Raw genomic sequence first — 23,268 nt, 5'->3', positions numbered from 1 at the left:
CATGTCTCTGTCTAAATGTCACATTGTCAGTTATCTTGGCGCTTTTCAAAAACCCGACTTCATATTCCTCTTGCCAAGTTTTCTACATGAGGCTGTGAGTCGGTGACAGCTGTGATGATGACAGGCTTTGTCACACACCGTTTGAAAACCACCTGCCAGTCAAGAGAGGGAAATCTTTTCTGTTGGCTCCAATAATCTGAGTCCATGAAGCCGAGCGGCCAGCAGCTTTAATCTGTGGTTGCTTTCTGACTTCATGTTTACCAATGACAGCCACACCCAGAGGCCTTACAGCCACAGGGGCTGCACTGTGGACGCAACATTCACATGTATTTACCCGCTGGAGGCTGATACCACCTTATTGCTGTGACTGCAAATTCTTGTGTAATTAAAATGCTCCCAGAACGCGAGGGGGGGGGGCTTCACTCAACCTGTAGATCAACCTTTTACTTCTCTTTGCGTGTGCAGAAAAGTCCTCAGTGGTCAAACGTCTGCAGCATTCCTGCTGATACTCACCACGCTGGTTTGATCTGTTGACAGGCCGGTCGGCTCGCATGACCTGAAAAGATTTGCAGAGACGTTGTCATGTTGTTTGTTGGGATAATTACCTGTTCTCTCCCAAGAGTTTCACGCTATAAAAATGCAAAAACAGCCTTTTACGTGTTTTAGTTGTAAACTGTAGAAATGTTCCTCACGAGGCCTTGTAAGCTTTCATTTCCAGAGTTTTATAAGTGCTTACTTCTTTTCAGTTGCAGACAGAAAAATAGATCAATTTTCAGTGTTGCTATTGAAGGCAAAAGTGGCAGTCTTCTACTTTTGGATAATAGCCGATATCTTTGACTGCTTCACAGAATGTCTGTTTGTGTGAGCTGTTGTTAGGGCTGTTGTCCTGTTGTCTGACTGTGTCAGAGCTAGCTCACTGTGCTGTTTCCATGATTCCTACTCAGTCACAACAGCGTCCGCTCAGCTGGGCTCTCACAAAGACCTGCAGGAATAAAAGAGCCAAGCCAGTGAAAGAAAGCAGAGCTTGTTGTGTGACCACCTTTTGTGTCCTTTTTGTCCGAGCTCTTCTTTAAGAGACAAGAAGCCATCTGCCTGCAGACAAAGAGCCTCCTCCCTCCCTCCCTCGCTCCAACCTCCAGCTAAAATATCTCCGTCTCTTCCTCATCTGTCCCCTCAGACTTAGCTTAGAGTAGGATTGCATGGTATGGTATGTGTAGGTCTTTTCAAGGAATGTCAGCCACAATGACAGATATCTTCACCTGTCCTGTCACTCTGCAGCTATCAGCCAGTTCCTGTTGCTCTGAGCCTCAAAGACAGAAAGAAAGAGCTGGAACACAAGAGGCCTGCAGCAGTTTTTTTACTTTGCTTCTGTGTCTGTGAGCTGCCAATCCTTTTATTTTATCTCAGCTTTGCAGTTGCCCTTCAGGGTCTTTTTACTCTCCGCTTCACCACTCTGCTTTAGCTTCAGCTCTTTATCATCACACATCCAATGCTCACTGCCTTTATGACCTCTCCTCCCTGTTTAATAACTCAGTTCCACCTTATGTTCAGGCTTAGCTCTTCTGTTTGGCGTAAAATCTTGCAGATGCTTGTTATTTGACACATAGTTTGCAGTGCTGTCAGTGCTGTGTACTTGGGTTCAGAGCTTCTTGATTAATTAGAAAAGCCGAAAGCCTTCTGGTGCCGTTTACTGGTTGTTTACACGCAGAGCTAATAGGAACAAATTCAGCATGAACACAGCAACAGCCCCCCACTGCCAAAATACACCATGGCTGCAGACCTACAAATGAGCCTGCTTTGAGATTTGACTGGGATTTGGGCAGTGCAGGATTATTCCCTGTAAGGATTATCAGTAATCCCTCTCAATCCCAGTTGATGGTCTGGCTCTGCTGCTCCTCTGAGACAAGTGATTGTGATTGGCGGGAGTGGTGTGCAGTCAGACTGTCTGCAGACCCCGTCATTCCACCAGCACACTGACATCGCTGGAGGTCAAGATCTGTTTGAATTACGAGGACGCTGTCAGAGCGGAGAGTCTTTGGTCAGTTTGACCCATTTAGACTGAGAGCCATCAGTGACAGAGCTAGTGGAGTATTATCTCCAGCTGAGTGAGTGGAGTGTGTCCGGAGGCAGCGAGCTAATGGGAGTGTGCTGTGTGCTCTAAGAGGACGTCCCCACTATTGATCCTCTATTCAGGCTGCTGAGCTGTGTGGAGGTCCTGACAGCTCTCCACCTCCTGGCCCCTCCCTGCCAGGACCCTGCTCTCTCTCTCCTCCTCTCTGGGCGAGTGAGAGAGTGAAAGAGGCCATTGTGAGGCACACTCCCTCCCTCCGGCCCACTCCCACCGTCCCCCTGCTCCTCTGCTGGGTTCAGATCAGATGCAGAGCCGACCCGGTGCTGGCTGTGATCCGTCGCCCTGCTGGGTCCGAGGGCAGTGGACTGCTGCCTCCTCGCTGGGCTGCTGCAGGAGAGTCACGCCTCCTCGTCTCTCCCCAGAGGAGATGGAGAGTCTGTGGGAACCCGACCAGGCCGGCATGGACGCTGAGGAGCAGCGAGGAGGGGAGCTGATGAGCCACAAGGCTAAAAGACACGACAGGAAGCGGCAGGAGCTGCTGGCCTTGGCTCTGGGAGTCAAACTGGGCAGCAAGGGAACTCTTCTGTGGAAACCTATTAAACTGTTGGCCTCCTGTCCACAGATCTCCTCTCCTCTGGTGCGACGGAGCGCCTTGAAGGACACACCGGAGAAGCAATGCTCCTACGAGAAGATACACAACTTCAAGGTGAGACAACTGGATGTTTATTCTTCCTAACTGATACAGTTTCTATTAGATCTCATAGTCTTTTGCAGTGGTTAATGTACAGATGTGTGTTTGCCTGCCTCAGATGTTGGCTTGTCCCATGTTAGTGTGTTCTGTTGTTTGATGAGAACAGCAGCAGCTGACACCCAGATGCACTGAGGGGAACTAATGGAAACACTGTACCACAAGCCATTAGCAGAGCTCATTGATTAGCATTGATTTTAAAGCTCTTACAACCAGTTTTGTTTTAGGTTGCTGATTTTATTTTTAAAAACTGTTATAGAGTTGAAAAGTACTGTAGCGTTATCTGCTCTCTACCAGAGTGTCAGTACATGTTGGACATTGGAAAACTGAAGAGCAGCTCCTCTTAGTCAACTCACTGGTGGTCTGGTCTCAGTCCACTAACATTCTCTAGTCTGTTGGTGTCTAGAAATAAAAGTAGTGCTTTTGCTTCATCCTTTTAATGCAGAAATATTTGATTGAATCAACTATTCGATCAGTCGTCATAATAGAATATTAGTCAACAAAGAATGTTAGTCAACAAAGAAAGTCTTTATCTGAGGAAAGCCCCTGAAAACAAAATAGAGTTATGGTGCTTTAAATATACAAAGGGAGAATTTAGGGATACTTTGCCTCTGGCCACCTCAACATTCTTGCAATTGTATCTTGGGTTTCAGTTAACAGGCAGGTAATAATGACCCCCAGCTTTTTTTATACTCCCCTTTGAAAAAGAACAGAAAGCATCCAGTCACCAGCTGCTGTATGTCCTCTTCACTCACCAGCCCACTACTACCTGTTCAAATTACCAGTCAAGGTGTGTGTGTGCAGGCAGGTGTATCCATTTGCCATCTTATCTGTGTTTCTGGTGCACACTGGGTGTACATCTGTTATTTTGACTTGCATGCCTGCCTCTGTGCCTGCCTGCATGGATCCGATTGCCCAGCAGCAGATGCCAGACACATAAAGTAAATCCTTTAATCTGCCTTCTATATACAAATGCTCTCATTTGGCCAGGGGTCCACCTACTGGAGCTGGATCACAGAGTAATCTCTGTCCAGTACATCAGAAGGGAGTTTCTCCCCAGTTTGGACTGGTCATGTGTGTGGTGTGTGTGTGTGTGTGTGTGTGTGTGTGTGTGTGTGTGTGTGTGTGTGTGTGTGTGTGTGTGTGTGTGTGTGTGTGTGTTTAACCATGTGGTCTTTAACACCAGGTACACACCTTTCGGGGGCCGCACTGGTGTGAATACTGTGCCAACTTCATGTGGGGCCTGATCGCGCAGGGTGTCCGCTGCTCAGGTGACCGACACACTCCAACATCATGTCCATGTCCTGTAACACACCAATAACAACACATGAGTCTTGGATTCCACAAGTAGCTGATCTGTAGCGAACTGCATCACGTCACTGATGTTTCAGTTACATAATTCCTTCAAAACAAAGTTTTTCTGTTTCTGTTTTGTGGTTCTATTATAGCCCTTTATGGTTATTTTCCTGTTAATTGTGTAACAAACAAGTTGAGGTCCTCCTGTCAGTGATTCATCACAGCACATTCTTTATGTAATCACAGCTTTTACTGCTATCACTCTTTATGAACCCCCTTCACCTCAAAGTGTTTCATTACAGTCACACCAACTGAAAACAAACTCAATGTTTTTTCACGCTGTTTTCTAATTCCCTTATTACCGCTTACTGTGCAGAGAAATGTCCTGTGACTCAGCATTTATTGAGTATATAGTATATATGTATATAGTATATATATATATAGTTTCTCTGTGGACAGAAATCACCTCCGATACAGAATGTAAAGGATGATAAATGCAGGTCAGACAGGTCGAATGTACTCTAATTACTGACTAAATATAGCAGCAGATCTAAGTGATTGAATGCGTATGAGAGTTGAGGCGTTTCATGGTTTTCATGGTCACAAGATCTGCTCACTGCACAGACACAGTCATGAAACGGATGTGCACATCAATGGACTTGGTGGCTTCTCCACAAACAGAGTGTTTGTTGTTGAGACATTTGCCACGCTGATAAGCCCGAAGCTAACCCTGCTATCATCAGACACCTCATGTGCTATGAAACAGGAGAGACTTCTTTGTCCTCTCTCACTCCGTCCTGCTTCTGTTTTTCTCTTCTCTCTGCTACTCTCTACTCTCTCTGCCAGAGTCCATCAGCAGACATGCGTTAATGCCGCTCAGGCAGTAAAAACGTCTTTGATGAATGATTTCAGTCGGACACAAGTATCAAAACCTTCAAAACCTTCATTCCAAAACTGTGCCGCCACACCAGCAGCCATATTCTCACACACTCTTTGCTCTTAGTTTGCTCCATGTGACTAAAACTAAAGAAGAACTCCCGCCATGCTGCCATATCTGCTGTTCTCTACCTTTGGAGCAGTGTATGGAGTCTGACAGTAACTCTGGTGGACCTTTTCAAACTGCTGCCTTCAGCCTGCTATGACGGTTCTGTTTCCATCAGTCTGACAGTAATCTCTCTCTCTCTCTCTCTTTATCTCCCTCTTACTCTTCCAGATTGTGGGCTGAATGTACACAAACAGTGCTCCAAACTGGTTCCCAGTGACTGCCAGCCGGACCTGCGCAGGATAAAGAAAGTGTTCAGCTGTGACCTCACCACGCTGGTCAAAGCTCACAACACCACGCGGCCCATGGTGGTGGACATGTGCATCCGAGAGATCGAGCTGAGAGGTAGAACGAATCATCAAGTCATCACATTAAAATCCTTCACTGACTCATGAAAGGAAAGCAGCACAGACTGTTTCTGTATAGACAGTGGCTCAATGAAATTTGGCATTAAGTTATTTTTATGGAAAAATGTAATAAATCCCCTAGCTTCCTTACCCACATCTCAGATGCAGGAACCTTATTACAGATATATCTTTCTGGTAACAGTGTTAAAGGGTAAATGAGCCTCGTACCTAGTCTCACCACTAACATTCACCTTTTCTGCAATTAAGAACTTTAGATGATTAAAAGTGTAAAGTTCTGTTAGAATAGATGCCTGTTCTTCCTCTGACTCTTGTTTATGCCTACAGAGCAGACCAGAAGACAGGGAGGGCAATAAGAGAACATAATCCCCCAAAATACTGAGACAAGCTTCACTATTTTCTGTTGCAGGTATGAAATCTGAAGGTCTCTACAGAGTGTCTGGCTTCTCAGAGCACATCGAGGACGTGAGGCTCTCCTTTGACCGAGGTTTGTTGACATCAGATTTATTTGCCCCAGGATTCTGGTCTCTGAGGTTTTAGTTCACGAGTTCATGCTTTTAAATGAGAAGCTTGTTCCAGCTGCAGTAGGCTACAGCACAATATAAAACAGAACATTCAGCCTTTATTTCTGACTGTATCCAGATATACTTTCACATTGCATGTTTGATTGACAGATGGAGATAAGGCTGACATCAGTGCCAGTGCCTATGCAGACATCAACATCATTGCTGGTGCTTTGAAGCTCTACTTAAGAGACCTTCCCATCCCAGTCATTACCTTTGACTTGTACTCCAAATTTATTCAAGCTGCAAGTAAGTGCTCTTAGCTCCGGGCTGTTCCAGGTTTATTACTGTGTTCCTGCTCCCTGCAGCGCTCTCTAATACTAATCATGTTACTAATGTGGTGTAGAAATACCAAATGCTGACTCCAGACTGGAGGCCGTCCACGAGAGTATCCTGCAGCTCCCCCCGGCCCACCACGAGACCCTCCGCTACCTGATGGCTCACCTGAAGAGGTCCGCTCACACACACAATACAAGACATGCAGTCTTCTTTTATGATCAATTCAAATCCTCTGCAAAGACCCAAACTAAGAATAAATTATTCCTCCTATTATGTGGTGCATGTATGGACAAAGCTTGATACATAAACATTGTCGTCCAAAAAAATGTTGACTACTGACTATATGAAATAAATGGATATCGCCTCAGGGTCTAAACAATAATATTTACAAAATAACATCATGCAGTTGAAAGTGGTGATTGAGACCATAAAATCATTGGGAAAATGTTTAGTGAGGTAATAAATCAAGTGAGATGTTGGGTCATTCTCTCATAGACTTCTAAACAACATGACTTCTCTTTGGAACTAGTGGATTCGCCCCCTGCTGGCCAATAGAAATACTACAGGTTCAAGGCACTTCAGTGTTCAGAAGGTTACTACTTGGTATTAATCTGCAAAATATGAATGTATTTAGATGAAAATAATGCCCAGAAAATTCACAGTTACTTCAGGGAGAGAAATATTGCTAAAATCTACAGCACCCAGCTATTTTAGGAAATGATTTAGTCTGTTAAACCACAGAAGAAGAACAGAAATCTTAAAGTATTGAGTGATGGACTAACTGGTTATTGGTTCTGCTCTTTTAATGGGATTTTTTGAAAATGAGGGAATTATGAAATAATGCCAATAATGTCAAATATTTTTAAAACATTTCACTGTTTCAGTGTTTTGCCTGTTTGACTCTCCTTGCAGACTCGTTCTGGTTTGTTTTGCAGGGTGACACAGTTTGAAAAGGACAATCTAATGAGTGCTGAGAACCTGGGCATCGTGTTCGGCCCGACGCTGATGCAGCCGCCGGAGCAGAACGCCCTGACGACCCTGAACGACATGAGGCAGCAGAAACTAGTGGTGCAGCTTATGATCACGCATGAAGACGTCTTATTCTGAGGACTGAGGCATGCAGGCCTTATGACACTAACGAAGGACATTTATTTATTCTGTCAAAGAGGAAATTCAAGCCACCTTGATTCTAATGAAGTTTCAGAATAGTTTGTAATCAAATTGAACTTGAAACGCTTCTTTCTCGCATGACTGTTTGGTTGAAGTTGGTTGGTGTTGACATTGTCTTGTTACTGTAAGTTTTGGGTTTCATCCCCAGCCAAGACCATCATTTTTATATTGGGAAAGGATCCAGTGTTTTTAACTACCTACAGTGCTGTTCCCTCCTGGTTTAGTCTGAAGGCTGTCACTACCTGGTGTAGATCAGCCTGTTGGCAGCACTGAGTGAATCTGCCCCGGGCAAAGCTTCAGTCAGCTGTTTCTGGATGAATCTGCTGTAAACCAAGCAGCAGCAGCCAGGCCAACGTTCCTACATTACATGTGTGCATATTGTGATTTTTAGTGGGAACACTGGTTAAAACTTAATTGTAGATAAAATCCGATCATGTAATGATCAATATTTTAACTGTGTGTACTAAAAAATGAGACAATTAGGCGCTCAAGAAGCACTTTTTTGCAACAAGTGTAAAGTTTATTTTGTAAAGATGTTTATTTTTGTCTTTTACTCTGCATCATGTTCTTTTGTCACAATAATATACACTGTTGAGAATGATGTTTGTTGAATTGATGTCTAACTGATCACAAGAGGGGAAAAAAGAACCAGAAGAGACGTTTTATGTGTTACGGCGAGGAACACAGGAAGTCATTTCACTCACGCCATGTTCAGACAAAACTCTTCTACACATGTTGGTTGCCAGTTTTGTAGTGTTTCCGTTTACATGCTATAATTTGGGATGTTTTCAAGTAAAATATATGATCTGGGGCCCAGTTTTTTTTTTTTTTGTATGCCAGTAACATGGCTGGGTGCAGCAGCAGCTCATTGACTTCACAGCGCCATAGAAGTTAAACTGCAGCTGCACCAACATGTTTCTATCATGTGATAAGGTCAATCCTTTCTACAAATCCATTTTATCAAAATGTATTTTTGTGACGTTGCAATTAAAATGTAATTTATCAAATGTTGATTTATTAAAGGAAAGAAAACTTGAGTTTAAAGTAGTGTGACCTGTTGTACTTCCTTATAATGTTTACTGCAGTGTCAGTGCTGTAGAAGGATTCAGAGAGAAGAAAGCTGCTGGAGATGACTGCAGCCTGAAGCAGTGAATCAGGTATGTGGTTAACAACCTTCTCTTTCTTTTTTTATCTTGTGACAGCTATTGCCAGGTATTTTAGCTGTAAGGCCTTATCTTATATTCAATATCTGTTTTGCAATATAACCTTCCTATGGTCCAGTCTACCTGCAGGTGTGGTCAGCAGGCTGGAATGCTGCCAGGTAAACTTCCTCCGTGAGGAAACACTGGAGCTCTTTGTGAGAGAACACATAGTTGCACCACAGTGTTCACTCTGGTTTGCTGCTTTAAAGGGACTTTCTCCTGCTCTGAAATCTGTTCAGTGTTCTTGAGAACATTTTTAAAATAACTGTACCACTATATTATTTATTTAAAGCATGGCAGTGGGATTATTCATGGTTGGAGTTTCTGAATAAAACAGTTGAAATGCACACCTGCAGCGTATCTTATGCTGCAATTTTCCTGCACCTTGATGTGATGGAGCGGCGGCAATTTATGTCTCAACGTGGCTGAAATACTGAATACTTGAATGCTGAATGTGATAAAAGTGATAAAATCATGTGATACTTTACTGCTACAGTGGAAAGAGATCGCATCCTTATCTATCTCACCTGCATCATCCAGTTATCTTTCTTTATCAGCATCTTTCTTTATCATTCAACTATCTTTTCTTTATTTATATATATGTGTATATATATATATATATATATATATTCTCGTTTGTTTGTTCTCAAATAATCTAGATATCAACTCAAAAACCTTGTTTCCTGCTTTAAAAAGGCCATTTTTGCATTTGGATTCTGTTTTATGCCACATTCCTGTTTATTCACTGAAAAAAACAAATGACGCAGAGGGAATCTGATGGTTTCCTGACACTCACTATAATTATGTATGAACTGAAGAAATATGAAATTTCAATGGAATTTGTTAAGGCATTATTGGGAATTTCCATCACTGCAAGTTTACTGCATGCCCTGATTCACTCCTGATGCATGAAATGCTTCATGTGACTGTATGAAAGAGTGGACCCCTGACTTTGTATTGCTGCTGTTTGTTTATAGATTTGATCAGATTTGTAACCATAACACCAACATGTAGGAGAAGAGCGCCCTCTAGTGATGAATGAAGACGTACACACAGAAAAACTACCATCACCAAGACTGACTGCAGAAAGTTCACAGGTTCAGTTTTGTATTGTAAAGATACTAAATGTTAATTAACACAAAACTCTGTTTAATTCTAAAACTTTTATTTCATAAAATTATTTTTTAGAAAATCCAATACTGGACCAAAATTGTCCTGTGGTGACATCATCAGTGCAGAATGGAGATATAAATTAATTATGGGTCTCATTTCCCATAAAATGTTTGACCAAAAGTAAGGCAATACTGTAGTGTAAAAAAACAAACAAGCCCAGTTCTGAATTCCTCAGTTCATGTCACTATTTTTGAGGAGATTCATGAAACAAACAATAGTTCACAGAAGTGGATGAATCGTCCTTTAGAGCTCATCGTGCTGGTAGGTGAACTCCCTCGCAGATATAAAACCATCTTTGTCTTCATCCTCGTTTTTGAAGATGTCATCCACCATGGCGTCATTATGTGTGTCATTGGGTGAATATCCATGTTTCTCAAATTCTTTCTTCAGGTACTCTTTCACCTGTAGAGCAGACAGAATAATGACATTTACCAATAGTAATGTACACTACCGGTCAAAAGTTTTAGAACACCCCAATTTTTCCAGTTTTTTATTGAAATTCAAGCAGTTCAAGTCAAATGAACAGCTTGAAAGGGTCCAAAGGTAAGTGGTGAACTGCCAGAGGTAAATAAAAAAAGGTAAGCTTAACCAAAACTGAAAGATAATGTACATTTCAGAATTATACAAGTAGGCCTTTTTCAGGGAACAAGAAATGGGTTAACAACTTAACTCTATGGAGTCTTGGGCTATTTTGTCCATTTTTGAATTCTTTTCATGTCTTTGTAAGTCATTGTGTGTCTTTTGGTGTCTTTTTTTGTCATTTTGTGTCTTTTTTTTGTCATTTTGTGTCTTTTTTTAGTCCTTTAGTTCAACATAAAATGTGATTTTGAATCTTTTTTTTACTTTCAAAACACTATCATGCTCAATCAAGAATTTTAAATGTTGCAAATGTGCATTAATTTCAGAGTACACTGAGACATTAAACTGCATCATTTTCAATTAAATTCTGGAAAAGTTGGTGTGTTCTAAAACTTTTGACCAGTAGTGTATATAATACACTTAAAGAGAAAAGAAGTAATGCCACACCTCCTGCCTGCACAGCTTCCAGTCATCATTGAGGTCCATCTCTCTGAAGGCCTCGTGAGATCTCAGACCATTTCGTATTTCTATGAGCTCAATGTCAAAGATGAGGGTGCTGCCTGGAGGGATCTTGCCTGTAAACAAACCAAAAAGGTTAATGTAAGAGAAGGTTTTTAATCAACATGTGTTTATGTATATACATATAGTCTATGATGTTACCTTTCCCTTCCTTCCCATAGCCCAGAGATGGAGGGACGGTCAGCCTCCTCCGCTCCCCGGTGCACATGTTCTGCAGACCTTTATCCCAACCCTTCAGCACCTCTCTGGTCCCCAGAGTGAACCAAACTGGGTTTTTATCTCCATGTTCTCGGCTGCCAAGACACACAAAGATTGATCACAGTTTTTGAGAAATATAAGTCCAGTAGGCCTGCACACAGAATTAATATCACAAACTCCTGCATTAAGGGTTAACTATAACAGTCAAGCAGTTGATGATAAGGTATGAACAATGGCATGGTGTAGTCCATTATAAATACATATATTAGTTTTTACAGCTATAACAAGCAGGCCTGCAGGAGGAGAGGTAACACACAGCATTGCATGCAGCATCACTACAGTTTCCTGCAACACATGAAGCTCACCTTGAGTAAAACAGGGTGCCGTTAGTCTCCAGGAATCCCTCGTGATGAACTAGAAGCATGTCTCCATACTTTGACTTGCGGTAACACATGAAGGGTTTATGTAAAACTTCAATTTTCACCTCTGGCTCGGGTAGTTTCCCCCCAGTGACAAACACAAACAGGGAGGGCAATATCGAACAAACTGAGAAAAGAATCATTTTGATTGACAACAGTTCACCTACTCGTAAAAATCAGAAAAAGCTCATTTAAGCGTTTCCATAAATGCAGTGGCTTGAAATAAATACATGGCAGGAATGCCAACTACGTGGCATCAACTTCTGCAAGTAAGAACCAGCCACTGTTTCAGCTGTCCGCCCTTCCCGCGCTCCCATTGGATGGAGTCATTCACAAGCCCCGCCCCTTGGCTATGATCTCTTATCTGATTGGTTCCTTCTACTGTCAACCACCACTATAACGCCCACAGGGCTAAATCCCTCTGACGTCAGTGGGAGGGGCGTGGCTAGCTTCTCTCGTGGAGCTTAGAGCGAGTCACGAAAAACTTTACGTACTTTTCTCTCCGTAGCGGGACCGTAAAGCCGGGACGCTGCTCACTAACCGGACCCACGGCCCGATGGAGCCTCTGCGATCAGCTGAGCATCATTTCTTGTTATGATAAACAAGTAATGAACGGCAGAAACAATAATTAAACAATGGAGGGAATGCTGCATAAATGGACCAATTACATCAGCGGTGAGTTAAACCTTTAAAGTTAAAGTGTTTCCGGTTCTAGAGCTGGTTCTGGTTCTGCGGCTGCAAGCTAGCATGACAGCGTCACAGCGCGCTGTGTTGGAACGGGAAGCTAACGCTAGCTACCGCTAGCCTCACGTTAACGGGAAGCTAACGCTAGCCTACCGTTAGCACCGGAGCTAAGCTAACCGGCCTGTCATTGACGTTAGTGAATTATCTCAGTAGTTAACCTTATTTATCTAGTCTCAGCATGCAGCAGCATCTAATGTCGGCAGTTCCACCATCTGTCATTATAATCTGATTTAACTAGTGATTAGCTGCTGCTAGCATGAAGGGTTAACTCTGAGGAGTCTTAAAGGGATATTCTGTCCATTTATGAATCCTTCTCATGTTTTTTCGTGTCTTTGTAAGTCATTTTGTGTCCTTTTTGGTCATTTGTGGTTTTTTGTGTCTTTTTTTTGTTGATTTTTTGTCTGTTGTGTCTTTTTTTAGTTATTTTGTGTCTTTTTTTGGTCATTTTGTGTCTTATGTAATTTTGTGTCCTCTGTTTTGGTCATTCTGTCTTCTCATTTTGTGTCTTTTGGTCATTTTGTGTCTTTTTTTAGTCCAACATAAAATGTGATTTTGAGCCTTTTTTAACTTTCAAAACACTATCACGCTCAATAAAACAATGTAAATATTGCAAATGTGAACAAAGGTTGCAAGTATAACATATAAGAGGGTTCCATCCAGTTCTATCATTTGATACTAAATCTATTTGAGCTTGTCTCCAGTTTTACTTGGTATATCATCATCAAACTGAAACTGGCCTCATGGAGTTTACAGCCAGAACTTTAGAGGTAAATGTCCAGTAGGGCTCCACGCTGCTTTGTTTTATACTCTGATGGAGGCAACAAGTCTGGATTATTTGGTGCTTTTGGAGACTCCAGAGGGTTAACTCTCTCCAAGTTAAGGAAGCTGGATAACACCGCTTTATTTTGACTTTTGCTAAATGATTTCCAGTATTGATAAGTTAAATATCCATACTCGTTAAACAGCAACGTTGCAATTAACTAAAAATATCTTCTTTTGTTCCAGGTTGGCAACCTCGTTGGTTTGTGCTGGATGGGGGAACTTTGTCGTACTATGACTCCCAAGAAGACGCCTGGAAAGGTTGCAAGGGCAGCATTAAGATTTCAGTTTGTGAAATCCAAGGTTGGTATGGCTCAAGTTTTCTGTCTGCTGTGTTTCATTGTGTAAGTGTGTGTGAGAAACTTTCTTCTGTAATCTAATCCTGACAGTATGTCTCCTTGTCTGTGGCTGTTTTTTAGTTAATTCCTCTGACTCGACGCGGGTCGACCTGACCATACCAGGAGAACAGTACTTTTACCTCAGAGCCATCAATGCAGCAGAGAGGCAGAAGTGGCTGGTGGCCCTGGGGACAGCCAAAGCTTGCCTTACAGACAACAGAACAAAGAGAGAGAAAGGTATTTGGATGTAATAATAGCATGGATTGTGTTTACCTGGCTAGTATTCCAGTGTAAAATACTGATTCCCAAATGTTTTATTCCAGAGCTCCAGGAGAACACAGAGGCTCTGAAAACTAAGATGTCCGAACTCAGATTGTACTGTGACCTTCTTCTACAACAAGTAAACAAGATCAAGGAGAATGATGAGCTAGAGGACACACCGGAGGTACGATGAGGTTTGGATGAGCCGATGAAATAAGAGAAGCTGCTGTTGGTGTGAATCTGCATTATAGGCCTATTTCAACTAGAAAGACATCAGTTGTTTTGTGCTTATGCTTACTGATAGACCAGACAGGCAGTAAATGTTGAGCATTATCTTTAAAATGAGTCTTTCTAGATTTGATTTCTTATATTTGTAGTCAAACAGTTATCAAAGGGCAAACGTCTGCCGGGTCACTGAGGGCTAGTCGGCTAATGTGCATGCTTGTGTGCTATTTTCAGAGCGGAATAGACACTGGAAACATGGTGAAGTCTACATGCACCACTTTCCTCAAGACTCTAGAGGAATGCATGCAGATAGCAACCCGTACATTCAGTACAGATCTGGCAACACAGAGTCCACCAGGCTCTCCTCCAGTAGCAGCCATCAAACCTCAGAAGGTTCGTCTCATCACTCCTCCTGTGTTCTAACTCCATGTTATTATAACTTCATAACATGGAGAACAAAAAGTACGCCGTGGTTAATTAATGTCTTGTTTCTCCAACAGATTAAACCTGTCAATCATTTAAATCAGAACCTTGGAGAAAAGTAGGTCGCCCTTTTTCTTTCATTATGTATTTATATTCCCTGCACTGCGTCTCCCTCATTGAATGTTCAAAGTAGTTCTCAACAAAGTGAGGCAGAACTGGGAAGATGTTTCAAATGTTTTCTTTTGATATTATTTTGTTATTCATGTTGCAGTTCTGTGGCACTAGAAAATATATTTACCCACAAGAAATGCATCCCAAGTTTTAAAATGAACACTGGAATTGTTCCCAGATGGAGAGATTTGGCTGAAACCTCAGAAGAAGCAACTCCACATGAGAACCAGAGCCTGGACTCTGGAGCAGAAGGACCAGAAGATCCAGACAGACCAGAAGAACATCTCTCCCCACCAGGTGAGTCAGCTGTCCCAACACTCACTTAACCTGAGTTACTGAACTAGAATCATGACAGACTTCTACAAAGTAAAGACCACAACAGGCTGGTTTAGTGATGTGGATGGATTATTGTCTTTAGTGAGCAGACAGTGATGGATGACAGTTTCATTATTGCATAGCAGCACCAAGCTTCACACAGTGGAACTACTGCCCATGATGGAAATAGTCTGTTCCAATTTATTGTTTTGGGTAATCTATAATACATATAGTTTGTCACCGTACATACAAAGATATGTTATTTAAAATGAATGGTACATTTTTTTTATGGTCTAAGTGAACTGATGAGGTGTCCTGCACTGATTAATTAGATATGAGTATTTTACTGTGATACAGCACTTTATTGTAACTTTAAATAATAATAATAATAATAATAATAATAATGCAGTGCATAAAAGATACATTTCTTTTGATGATTCTAAACTTTAGTTACATTGCACCTTTCATAAACAGGATGTAGCTCAGTGTTTTACAACAAAGAATAAATAAACTCAGGCAAATTAAAACAAGTGCAAATACTACACAATAAAACCAAGCAATCAAATGAATATCAGGCAAAAGCAGGCATTAAAGGGCAAGAACAGAGAGATAACAGGAGATAAAGTAAAGGAAGGCTTCAGGGCATTAAAAGGACCAATGACTGTTAAAGGCAGTGCTGAATAAATAAGTTCAAAATCATTTGTCTTTAAATGTTCAGAGCTTTCATCTCTTGGGTAGGAAATGTCTTATTTAAATTATTTTAGTTATATTCATATGTACAAAGTTTACGTCATGTTACATTAGAATATATCACATACATGGAGAAAGTCAAGAAAACTTAAGAAAATATAGACAGATTATTTTAACACAGTTAGTCCAATATAAACACAAAATAAATAACTTTTATGAGATATAAAGGAGCTCAGGGATGTTTTGTTTAATTGTAATTAATGTGTTAATGTTTTCTGTATTGGGCAACAACCCAGAATCAAACAATGACGAGCATTTCACTAAGTACTACGCTGAATGACATTTAGGAGTCACACCTGAACCAGTCACACCTCCACACTCAGTCTGTCAGGTGACATATTGATCATTTTAACCCTTAGAGGTCACTGCCACAGTACTGATACTCAGTATATATCCCGGTACTGACAGGTCTAGGACTGAAGTGCCCTTGAGCAAGGCACCTAACCCCCCCTGCACAGCTCCCTGGGCGCAGTAATGTGCTGCCCACTGCTCCTGGCATGGTGTCTTCACTTGTGTGTAAAAAAGGATAAAGGGTTAAATGCAGAGGTTGAATTTCCCCATTGTGGGATTAATAAAGTAATCTTCTTCTTCTTCTTCTATAAAATCACCAATTACAAATATTTTTATGGAACATTTTTCTCCAACTCCATGTAATTCCTCAAACCTAAACTGTGTCCTGGTATCCTGTGAGTGGTTAAGAGCCTGTCCTGTTTGTCCCACAGCCAGTGAAGCCTCTAACGGGACCATCTCCGCCCCAGAGGAGGCAGCAGAGCCTCCACACACCAACAATACCTCTGAGCCTGAACTCTACCAGCAGCCAGCAGAGGAGAACCAGGACAGAGGAGCTGATGATCAGGAGGAGACGGAGCAGAAGCACACAGCGGACCAAACTCCAGCAGAGGAAGTCCTCCAGCCGGAGCAGCAGCAGGAAGCTGCTCCAGACCAGGAGGAGGCGCCACATGAAGCTGAGACCTCCAGAGAGTCACCAGATCCAGAAGATCCAGAAGATCCAGAAGATACAGAGCAGGTGGAAACTTTCTTCAGCACAATGAGTCACAGGTATGAAAATGCTACTCAGGAAGGTCACATCCTTTAGACACATTGTGTATGAAGTGACTGTATAATAATCTGTGATATTCACGATGACAGTATTAGATTAACCAATCTAAGCTATATTATTGTAGTTTTTGTCTTTGAGGCACTTCTGCTGCAACTTTTGACTAAACAGTTACTTAGTTTGTGGAAATATATAAATTGTTTCACCGTGTTGCACAAAATACATATATAATAAAACGTTTGGAAGATTTTAACTGAATCCATTTCAAGATGTGATGATAAGTGTTTTATATTAGTGTGTTCTCTCTTGATCACATGACACAGAGAGGCCCTCATCTGATATTTGGGTTTGTAAAGCTTTTTTTGTTTCACTCTGTATTTTAAACCTATTTTACTTTTCTTTTTTAAGACCTTAAGGAGTGTTACTGAACAATGGACTAGAGTGTTTATAATCATTTCTGTAATATTCAGTTAGAACATTATTAAAATTCACTTAACCAGTATTCAACTGCAGGATGGGGACTACAGTATGTGCATTTTGGAGTTGGTCTTTTAAATGAATGAGGCAGTTTAAGAGCATAATATTAGCAAAACAACAACTCTGTGAAGTTGTAGACAAAGTAGCAGAATAGTCTCAGGAATCGTCAGGCATAGAGTTGCATGACACTGTATGAATAATTTCTCTGGCTTGGTTTTGATGTTTGTATCCTTTTCTTTTTTCTGTTTGAGTTGATCAAATAAAAATTGAAATGGCGTACTTACCTCTAATATATTCTCCTGTTTGAATCTGTTCTACTTTTTTAGATTTAGTGATATAAGACTGGACGACGACAATGGTATCCCTACACAAGAGTTTTTGGATTCATGCTATGCAATAGTACCTGTATTAGGTAGGCCGGTCACTTTCAGTCTCTTAATCTGCCTCTCTTCCTCTTCTTCATGATGCTACACATGTGGTCATCTCACACTTTATAACTTCTATAAGGAAAACTTCTTTCTCCTATGTTTCTTGTCATGTGTGCATGCTCTGTCATCCCCATGGTCTGTAGCTGAGGAGGTGGAGCTTTCTGTCTTTATTTCTTTCATGGCCTCATTATTTCCTTCTGCACCCGTGTGTCTTCTACTGGTTTCATTTCTATTTTTCCAGCTTAACAATCTCTTATTAATGGGATATTTCAGATTGTGTGTGATGTATTTTTCTTGGTCCATGTGTTGCTGCAGTAGATGGAGAAGCATGGCTGACTTCCAGCATGGAAGCTAATTAATGTACTGCTGGACGCAGGCAGCAGCACAATATAAAGAAAGGCCAACAATAAAAAAACTGTAATTTCAGTATTCAGAATGCCTTTACCTTGACACCAGACATTTCTTTCAGACAGGGAACTAAAGCCAATTATCCAGCTATGCTGACATCCAGACCACATGAAGCATGAATAGATAATACAGATCAGTTCCCTGTTTAACAGCGAGGTGTATTACAAATAGAGTTTACATTTTTCTTGGCAAAAATAAATTTGCTGCTGCCTCCATCCACAGCAGCACATTCCTCCAGTCCTCCTGCTTCTCCATCTACACTAGATAAAACACTAAACTATTCACCTTGTACGACCTGATCAATCTGAATGATCCTTTAAGGTGATTGTGAGCTCATACATGCGGTCTGTGTCTACTACACACATACAGAACACATAAAGGTCATTCGCTGCCAGAGAGTTGTGAGGCGCTGAAGAATTATTTTTAGTTTTATCAGAGTTGGCTTAGTAATGAGGAGGAGAGGGTGGAGTCATTCAGTAATAGCTGGTGATATTATAATGTTTCATATTAACATTTCCAGTATCACAACAAGATAATAATATTTACTTTTCTAATGATTCTTAAGTTTTAAAACTTTGCTCCCATCACATTTTCAGCCCAAATGAATCTCTCCCTTTAACTCCTGACACAGAGCAGATAGCAGTTTATCTGTGTTTATATATATTATATTATATTATATTCTCTACATCAGCTTCCAGAATGACAAAGATCGTTGCTCTTCTAGTGTCTCAATCTCCATTATTCTCCATCTAATCTGTAGTGAAAAGGTGAAATCTTCTTGTGAACTTGCTACACGGGTTTCAACTATCTGTGTCACTGCAGAAGAAACAAGCTGCATTTATTTAAGGAATGACTCAACAACCACAACATTGTTACGCCTCAATAATAATAATAATATAATAATAGGACACAGCTAACAATGTTTTCTTCATAAGAAACAAAGAAATGATCATAGATTTTCTCTTCTCAGACAAGCTGGGATCCACAGTGTTTGCACCAGTTAAAATGGATTTTGTTGGAAATATCAAGGTATGTCTTCATTCATCATCTGATTAGATTTCACTGTTCAGCAAAATAAATTATTACATTGTTGTTTATTCCAAAGTTAAATCTTGTAAACGTCATGTGACCAACAGGATGAATCAGCATGAGTAATTTATGATCTGCTTTATAAAATGTCAACAAGGAGATTTGCTTTATACAATATTTCTTTTTTTAATAAGGCTTATAAATCATCACATTCTTCTTGTGTATATTGGATCAAACTTATCAAGCTGTTAAAATGTATTCCTTATAATCTGTGGAGTCAGAGTAACTTGACTGGCCCACCCTGTGTGTTAACCTGCAGAAGATCCACCAGAAGCTGCTGTCGGACCCCGCCAGCTTCCCCACGCTGCAGGCCATCGTGCTGCATGAGGTCCAGACGGAGGTCGCTCAGGTCCGTAACTCGGCCACGGAGGCTCTGCTGTGGCTCAGACGAGGCCTCAAGTTCCTCAAGGAGTTCCTGTCAGAGGTCCACTCAGGACAGAAGGACATCCAGGGAGCTCTCAGTGAGTCTAACCTCCAAACAGGCTTAACTCCATGTAACTGAATGTTTGATATTCATGTGTTGTGTCTGTTGTCTCATCAGATAACGCCTACGGGAAGACCCTCCGTCAGTACCACGGCTGGGTGGTGCGGGGCGTGTTCGCTGTACGTATTTCTCACTCGTCACTGCTTGTTAGAGCCATTTATATGTATTGGGGTCATTTCCTGATTGCCGCAATAGGTGGTGTATTGAACAACAGCATGTGTGAATGCATAAGTAGAGGAAGAGGCAATTACTCCTCAGGTGTGTTGCTTACCGGGAGAAGCACACAGTTTTTGACCGTCCTTTAACTACCAGCTAACCTTTAAGCCCTTTTGTTTGTTTTATGCCAGTTACTTATGTAAATGTGTGTATAGCAAAGCTGTAGTGATACATGTAAATAAATACATCTTAAGCACAAGATCGCAGTTTGAATGACTACAAGGAGCCGCCGCATGACGACGCGTCAATTACGGTACCAGCCCTCATGTGGCTTAGGTTTTGTTTTATCGAAATCAAGTCACAACACTGCTGTCCAGCTTCATTTGTTCTTAGATTGTGATGTTCTCATGTTTCTAATCCTCCAGCTGGCGCTGAGAGCTGCTCCGTCATATCCGAGCTTCGCCGCTGCCTTAGTGTCCAAAGAAGGAGAAGAACTGAAGGAGGGCTTCTCCAGCGGCGTGCAGCGGGACCTGGGGGTCTACCTGCCCGCCATGGAGGAGCAGCTGGACATCCTGGACCTCCTCTATGAAGAGTACAACCTGGAGTCTGATGAGGTGGTGTGATGGAACAGAGAGAGAACAAGTTAAAGAAGGACAGAACTGCTGCAGGACGTCTGGTGGTCTAACTAGTGATCCGGTCCAGGCTCAGTCAGCTGGTTCTGGTTCTGGTTCTGGTTGCTGCAGCAACATGTCTGGTCTGACGAGGTCATGATGTCTGTATTTAGGAGCAAACATTAACAATGAAGACATTATAGTCTGACTAAATGTAGTTCTGGGTCTTGTTTAAAAGGCCGTAGGTGGTGTAGGAGCCCTATTAACAGCCTCCACCCTAATGATTGATGGGGCTTTTGGTTCATTTGGTTCTGGTGCACACTTTGTGTCTGTTTTGTGTCTTTTCCTGTCCAGGTACATGACCACCAGGTCTTTGGCTCCAGTCACTGACCTGGAAGTTAAACTGTGGTTGAACTTGAACTGAAGACATTTTTAATGGAGCGTGTCCTGTTTCCTTACATTTATGAAATGTGATATCTGCAACTCACACAAAGCACTATTCTGACAACACCATGTCAGATGGTTCAGTGCTCTATATGCCTTAGCTGTGTGCTGGAACTGAATCCTGGACTAACTTTTCATGTAGAAGGTAGAAAGTTAGTTATTGCACTGACTGATGAAGTTAGGAAATTCTGATCCATATTTGTTTTAATACAAATCCTGCAGTTTGACAATGTGTTGCTTTACATCACTAAAATGTTCTTCTGTTGCTCTAAAGACTTTATGGGACCAAAAGTTGCTGTCAGGTAAACAGCACCACAACACACATGAATGAATAATAGTGAATCCTTCAAGTACTGACAACTGCTGAATCATGTGGATGTCTTCTGCACAAACCTATGCATAGAATGCATTTTCACAATGTCTATTTATTATGTCTTAAGTTATAAAGTTCACAGTGATGTCATGGGGATCATGGCAGCCCAGCGCTGTGTGAATGTTTGGACATTTGTACCACAGAGCATGTTTAATGATGCATGGTTTTATGTATAAAGTAACATAGGTGCCAATGGAAACTGAATATAGGTCAAAGCCTTGAATGAACCAAGTAATAATCCTAAAGACAGGAAGTTAAACACATCGCTTCTCCTTCATCTCTGTGCTCGTCATGCAGTAATATTTAGCTCGTCTACAGGTTTCATCATCTCGTCATGCACTGTTCTACCGTTCTATATTTGAGTGTAATTAATATTTAATGATGTGGAGTCAACAATAGAGAAGAACCCAGTGGTGAGACTCCAACAGTCACTGAGCCACTGGAACAAACAGGAACATCCTCACAGGGCTTTTTGTACCAGGCCATACCACACAGTATTTTTACTTTATTCTACCTTTCCTCTTGTGTTTTCAGGAATGCAGACAGTAATAATTCTGAGTCATTTGCAGTAGGTTTACAACACAGATGTGCAACTGGCTGAGTTCCTGTTGCAGATAAATTACAATGTTAATCCTGAAAAATATTCCAATATAATACTGCAAACATTTGATTTGTTTTTTCTATGACTGTATATAAGATGCTATTTGATTTTTACATAATAAATAATTAAGTTGTCTTAATGTGTGTCAAGTGCTGTCTACCTAACTATGACTTTAACTAGTTAACTATTTCTATTATTTAAGTGTTTATCAATTACCTAAAGCTAACTATTTCAACCAGCTAACTATTACTTTTAGCCAATTATTTCAGTCGTTTTCAGTAACTTTTAGCTAACTATTTCAACCATTTACCACTTCCTTTTTAATAACCATTTCAACTGCTTATCCAATACTTTTTGCTCATGTTTACTATTTTAACCATGAAGTCAATACATTAAGCTTATTATTTGAACAGTTTAGCTTTAGTCAGTACTATTAGTGAACTACTAAAACCATTTATGCATTGTTTATTTCACACGTTTATCCAGCACATTTAGTTAAACTGTTTGCATTTAGCAATTTATTTCTACTAACTTACATAACTACGACATGTAGATAGTGTTCAGGCTTTATAGTTGACTTAGCTTATGTTAATATGTGCATAGTCTTAAAATCAGATAATAATTTCTATGTTTTCAATTAGGTGGTTAGGAATCTTATATTTAGTATCAGATAAGAGCTCAGGTTCAGAAAACAAAACAAAATGCTTCTATTGCTGAGGCTGTCATCAGTGTATAATAGATGCTCTGCATTTCACTCGTTAACCAAACACATGAGTAAGCAGTAGATAGTAAATGTGCACAGGTGTTCTAGTTTGTGGAAACAACAGTGAGCTCTAATATCACCTTTGCATACTTGCATGTGCAGCAGTAGTGAGTCCTGATCCAGGACCTCAGACCTGCTGGACCTCAGACCTGCTGCCAGGCGTTCCTGCTGTAGGTCAGGGATTCTCACTTGGCCAGCAGCTGGTCCAGGCTGCTTCCTGTCCCCGTGGCCTCCTCCTGCTGTAACGCTACACCACACTACTGCTCTAAATTAAGACCTTTTGTCGGAAAAAGTGTTTGATTTCAATTCATACACTTAATACCTGTGGGCTCAAAATAGATCCTGCTGCTTACAAATTTAGCTTTAAGACCAGCGTCTTTGAGAGAGGGAATATCAATCAAATAAACAGTAAACAACAATAAACAGCTGTTATTGAATAAATGAGTGTACACATAAGAGAAGTGTTTAAGGTTCCCAAACTCCAGAAATAGTAAACTGGACTTGGGGGATTCTACTGTGAGCCGGCAGATCTTTTCATTACAGAGCAGCAGAATCAGGCTGCAGCAACATTTAGTGGTACTGAGACATCTGTGGTCCAAATCTGATTGTCGTGGTCAGAGGGAATGCACATGATGGGATAAATAGGACAAGGTAAGCTTTTACTCGGACAACGCAGCAGACAAATTGTCCTGATGTGATTTAGAGAA

General features: G+C 41.1%; 3 protein-coding genes across 3 annotated transcripts in view; 2 read left to right on the top strand and 1 right to left on the bottom strand.

Moving 5' to 3' along the window:
- The window catches only part of chn2 (chimerin 2), a 37,824-nt gene extending 29,881 nt beyond the window's left edge, over positions 1-7,943 (top strand). The window contains exons 7-13 of the mRNA XM_059339148.1: positions 2,694-2,777; positions 4,006-4,090; positions 5,329-5,502; positions 5,932-6,009; positions 6,197-6,334; positions 6,432-6,537; positions 7,300-7,943. Of these exons, the coding sequence (XP_059195131.1) occupies positions 2,694-2,777; positions 4,006-4,090; positions 5,329-5,502; positions 5,932-6,009; positions 6,197-6,334; positions 6,432-6,537; positions 7,300-7,471 (837 nt within the window). The 3' untranslated portion in view covers positions 7,472-7,943. The remainder of the gene's footprint in view (positions 1-2,693; positions 2,778-4,005; positions 4,091-5,328; positions 5,503-5,931; positions 6,010-6,196; positions 6,335-6,431; positions 6,538-7,299) is intronic.
- Positions 7,944-9,884: 1,941 nt separating this feature from the next.
- On the bottom strand, positions 9,885-11,901 carry fkbp14 (FKBP prolyl isomerase 14). Its single transcript, XM_059339625.1, has 4 exons — positions 11,571-11,901; positions 11,149-11,300; positions 10,936-11,063; positions 9,885-10,311 (listed from the first exon to the last, which is right to left on the bottom strand). The coding sequence occupies exons 1-4, from the start codon at positions 11,765-11,767 to the stop codon at positions 10,153-10,155; spliced, it is 636 nt and encodes a 211-aa protein (XP_059195608.1). The 5' UTR covers positions 11,768-11,901; the 3' UTR covers positions 9,885-10,152.
- A 174-nt stretch (positions 11,902-12,075) lies between these two features.
- Positions 12,076-21,933, top strand: plekha8 (pleckstrin homology domain containing, family A (phosphoinositide binding specific) member 8). Its single transcript, XM_059339787.1, has 13 exons — positions 12,076-12,299; positions 13,374-13,490; positions 13,607-13,762; positions 13,849-13,970; positions 14,246-14,404; positions 14,512-14,552; positions 14,784-14,902; positions 16,393-16,729; positions 17,531-17,616; positions 19,011-19,069; positions 19,389-19,590; positions 19,671-19,732; positions 20,195-21,933. Exons 1-13 carry the CDS (start codon positions 12,260-12,262, stop codon positions 20,390-20,392), a joined length of 1,698 nt encoding a protein of 565 aa, XP_059195770.1. The 5' UTR covers positions 12,076-12,259; the 3' UTR covers positions 20,393-21,933.
- Positions 21,934-23,268: the final 1,335 nt, after the last annotated feature.

The sequence above is a fragment of the Centropristis striata genome, chromosome 8 (assembly GCF_030273125.1).
Source record: "Centropristis striata isolate RG_2023a ecotype Rhode Island chromosome 8, C.striata_1.0, whole genome shotgun sequence".
Taxonomy (NCBI): Eukaryota; Metazoa; Chordata; class Actinopteri; order Perciformes; family Serranidae; genus Centropristis; species Centropristis striata.
The sequence above is the reverse complement of the archived record's forward strand: the minus strand, read 5'-3'. Positions and strand labels throughout refer to the sequence as shown.

Coding starts and splice junctions, on each gene's coding strand:
- fkbp14 (XM_059339625.1), bottom strand. CDS start 11,767: ATGATTCTTTTCTCAGTTTGTTCGATATTGCCCTCCCTGTTTGTGTTT. Junction 11,301..11,570: donor GGCACCCTGTTTTACTCAAG/GTGAGCTTCATG, acceptor GTGTCTTGGCAG/CCGAGAACATGGAGATAAAA. Junction 11,064..11,148: donor CTATGGGAAGGAAGGGAAAG/GTAACATCATAG, acceptor GTTTGTTTACAG/GCAAGATCCCTCCAGGCAGC.
- plekha8 (XM_059339787.1), top strand. CDS start 12,260: ATGGAGGGAATGCTGCATAAATGGACCAATTACATCAGCG. Junction 13,491..13,606: donor TTCAGTTTGTGAAATCCAAG/GTTGGTATGGCT, acceptor GCTGTTTTTTAG/TTAATTCCTCTGACTCGACG. Junction 14,903..16,392: donor AGAACATCTCTCCCCACCAG/GTGAGTCAGCTG, acceptor TTTGTCCCACAG/CCAGTGAAGCCTCTAACGGG.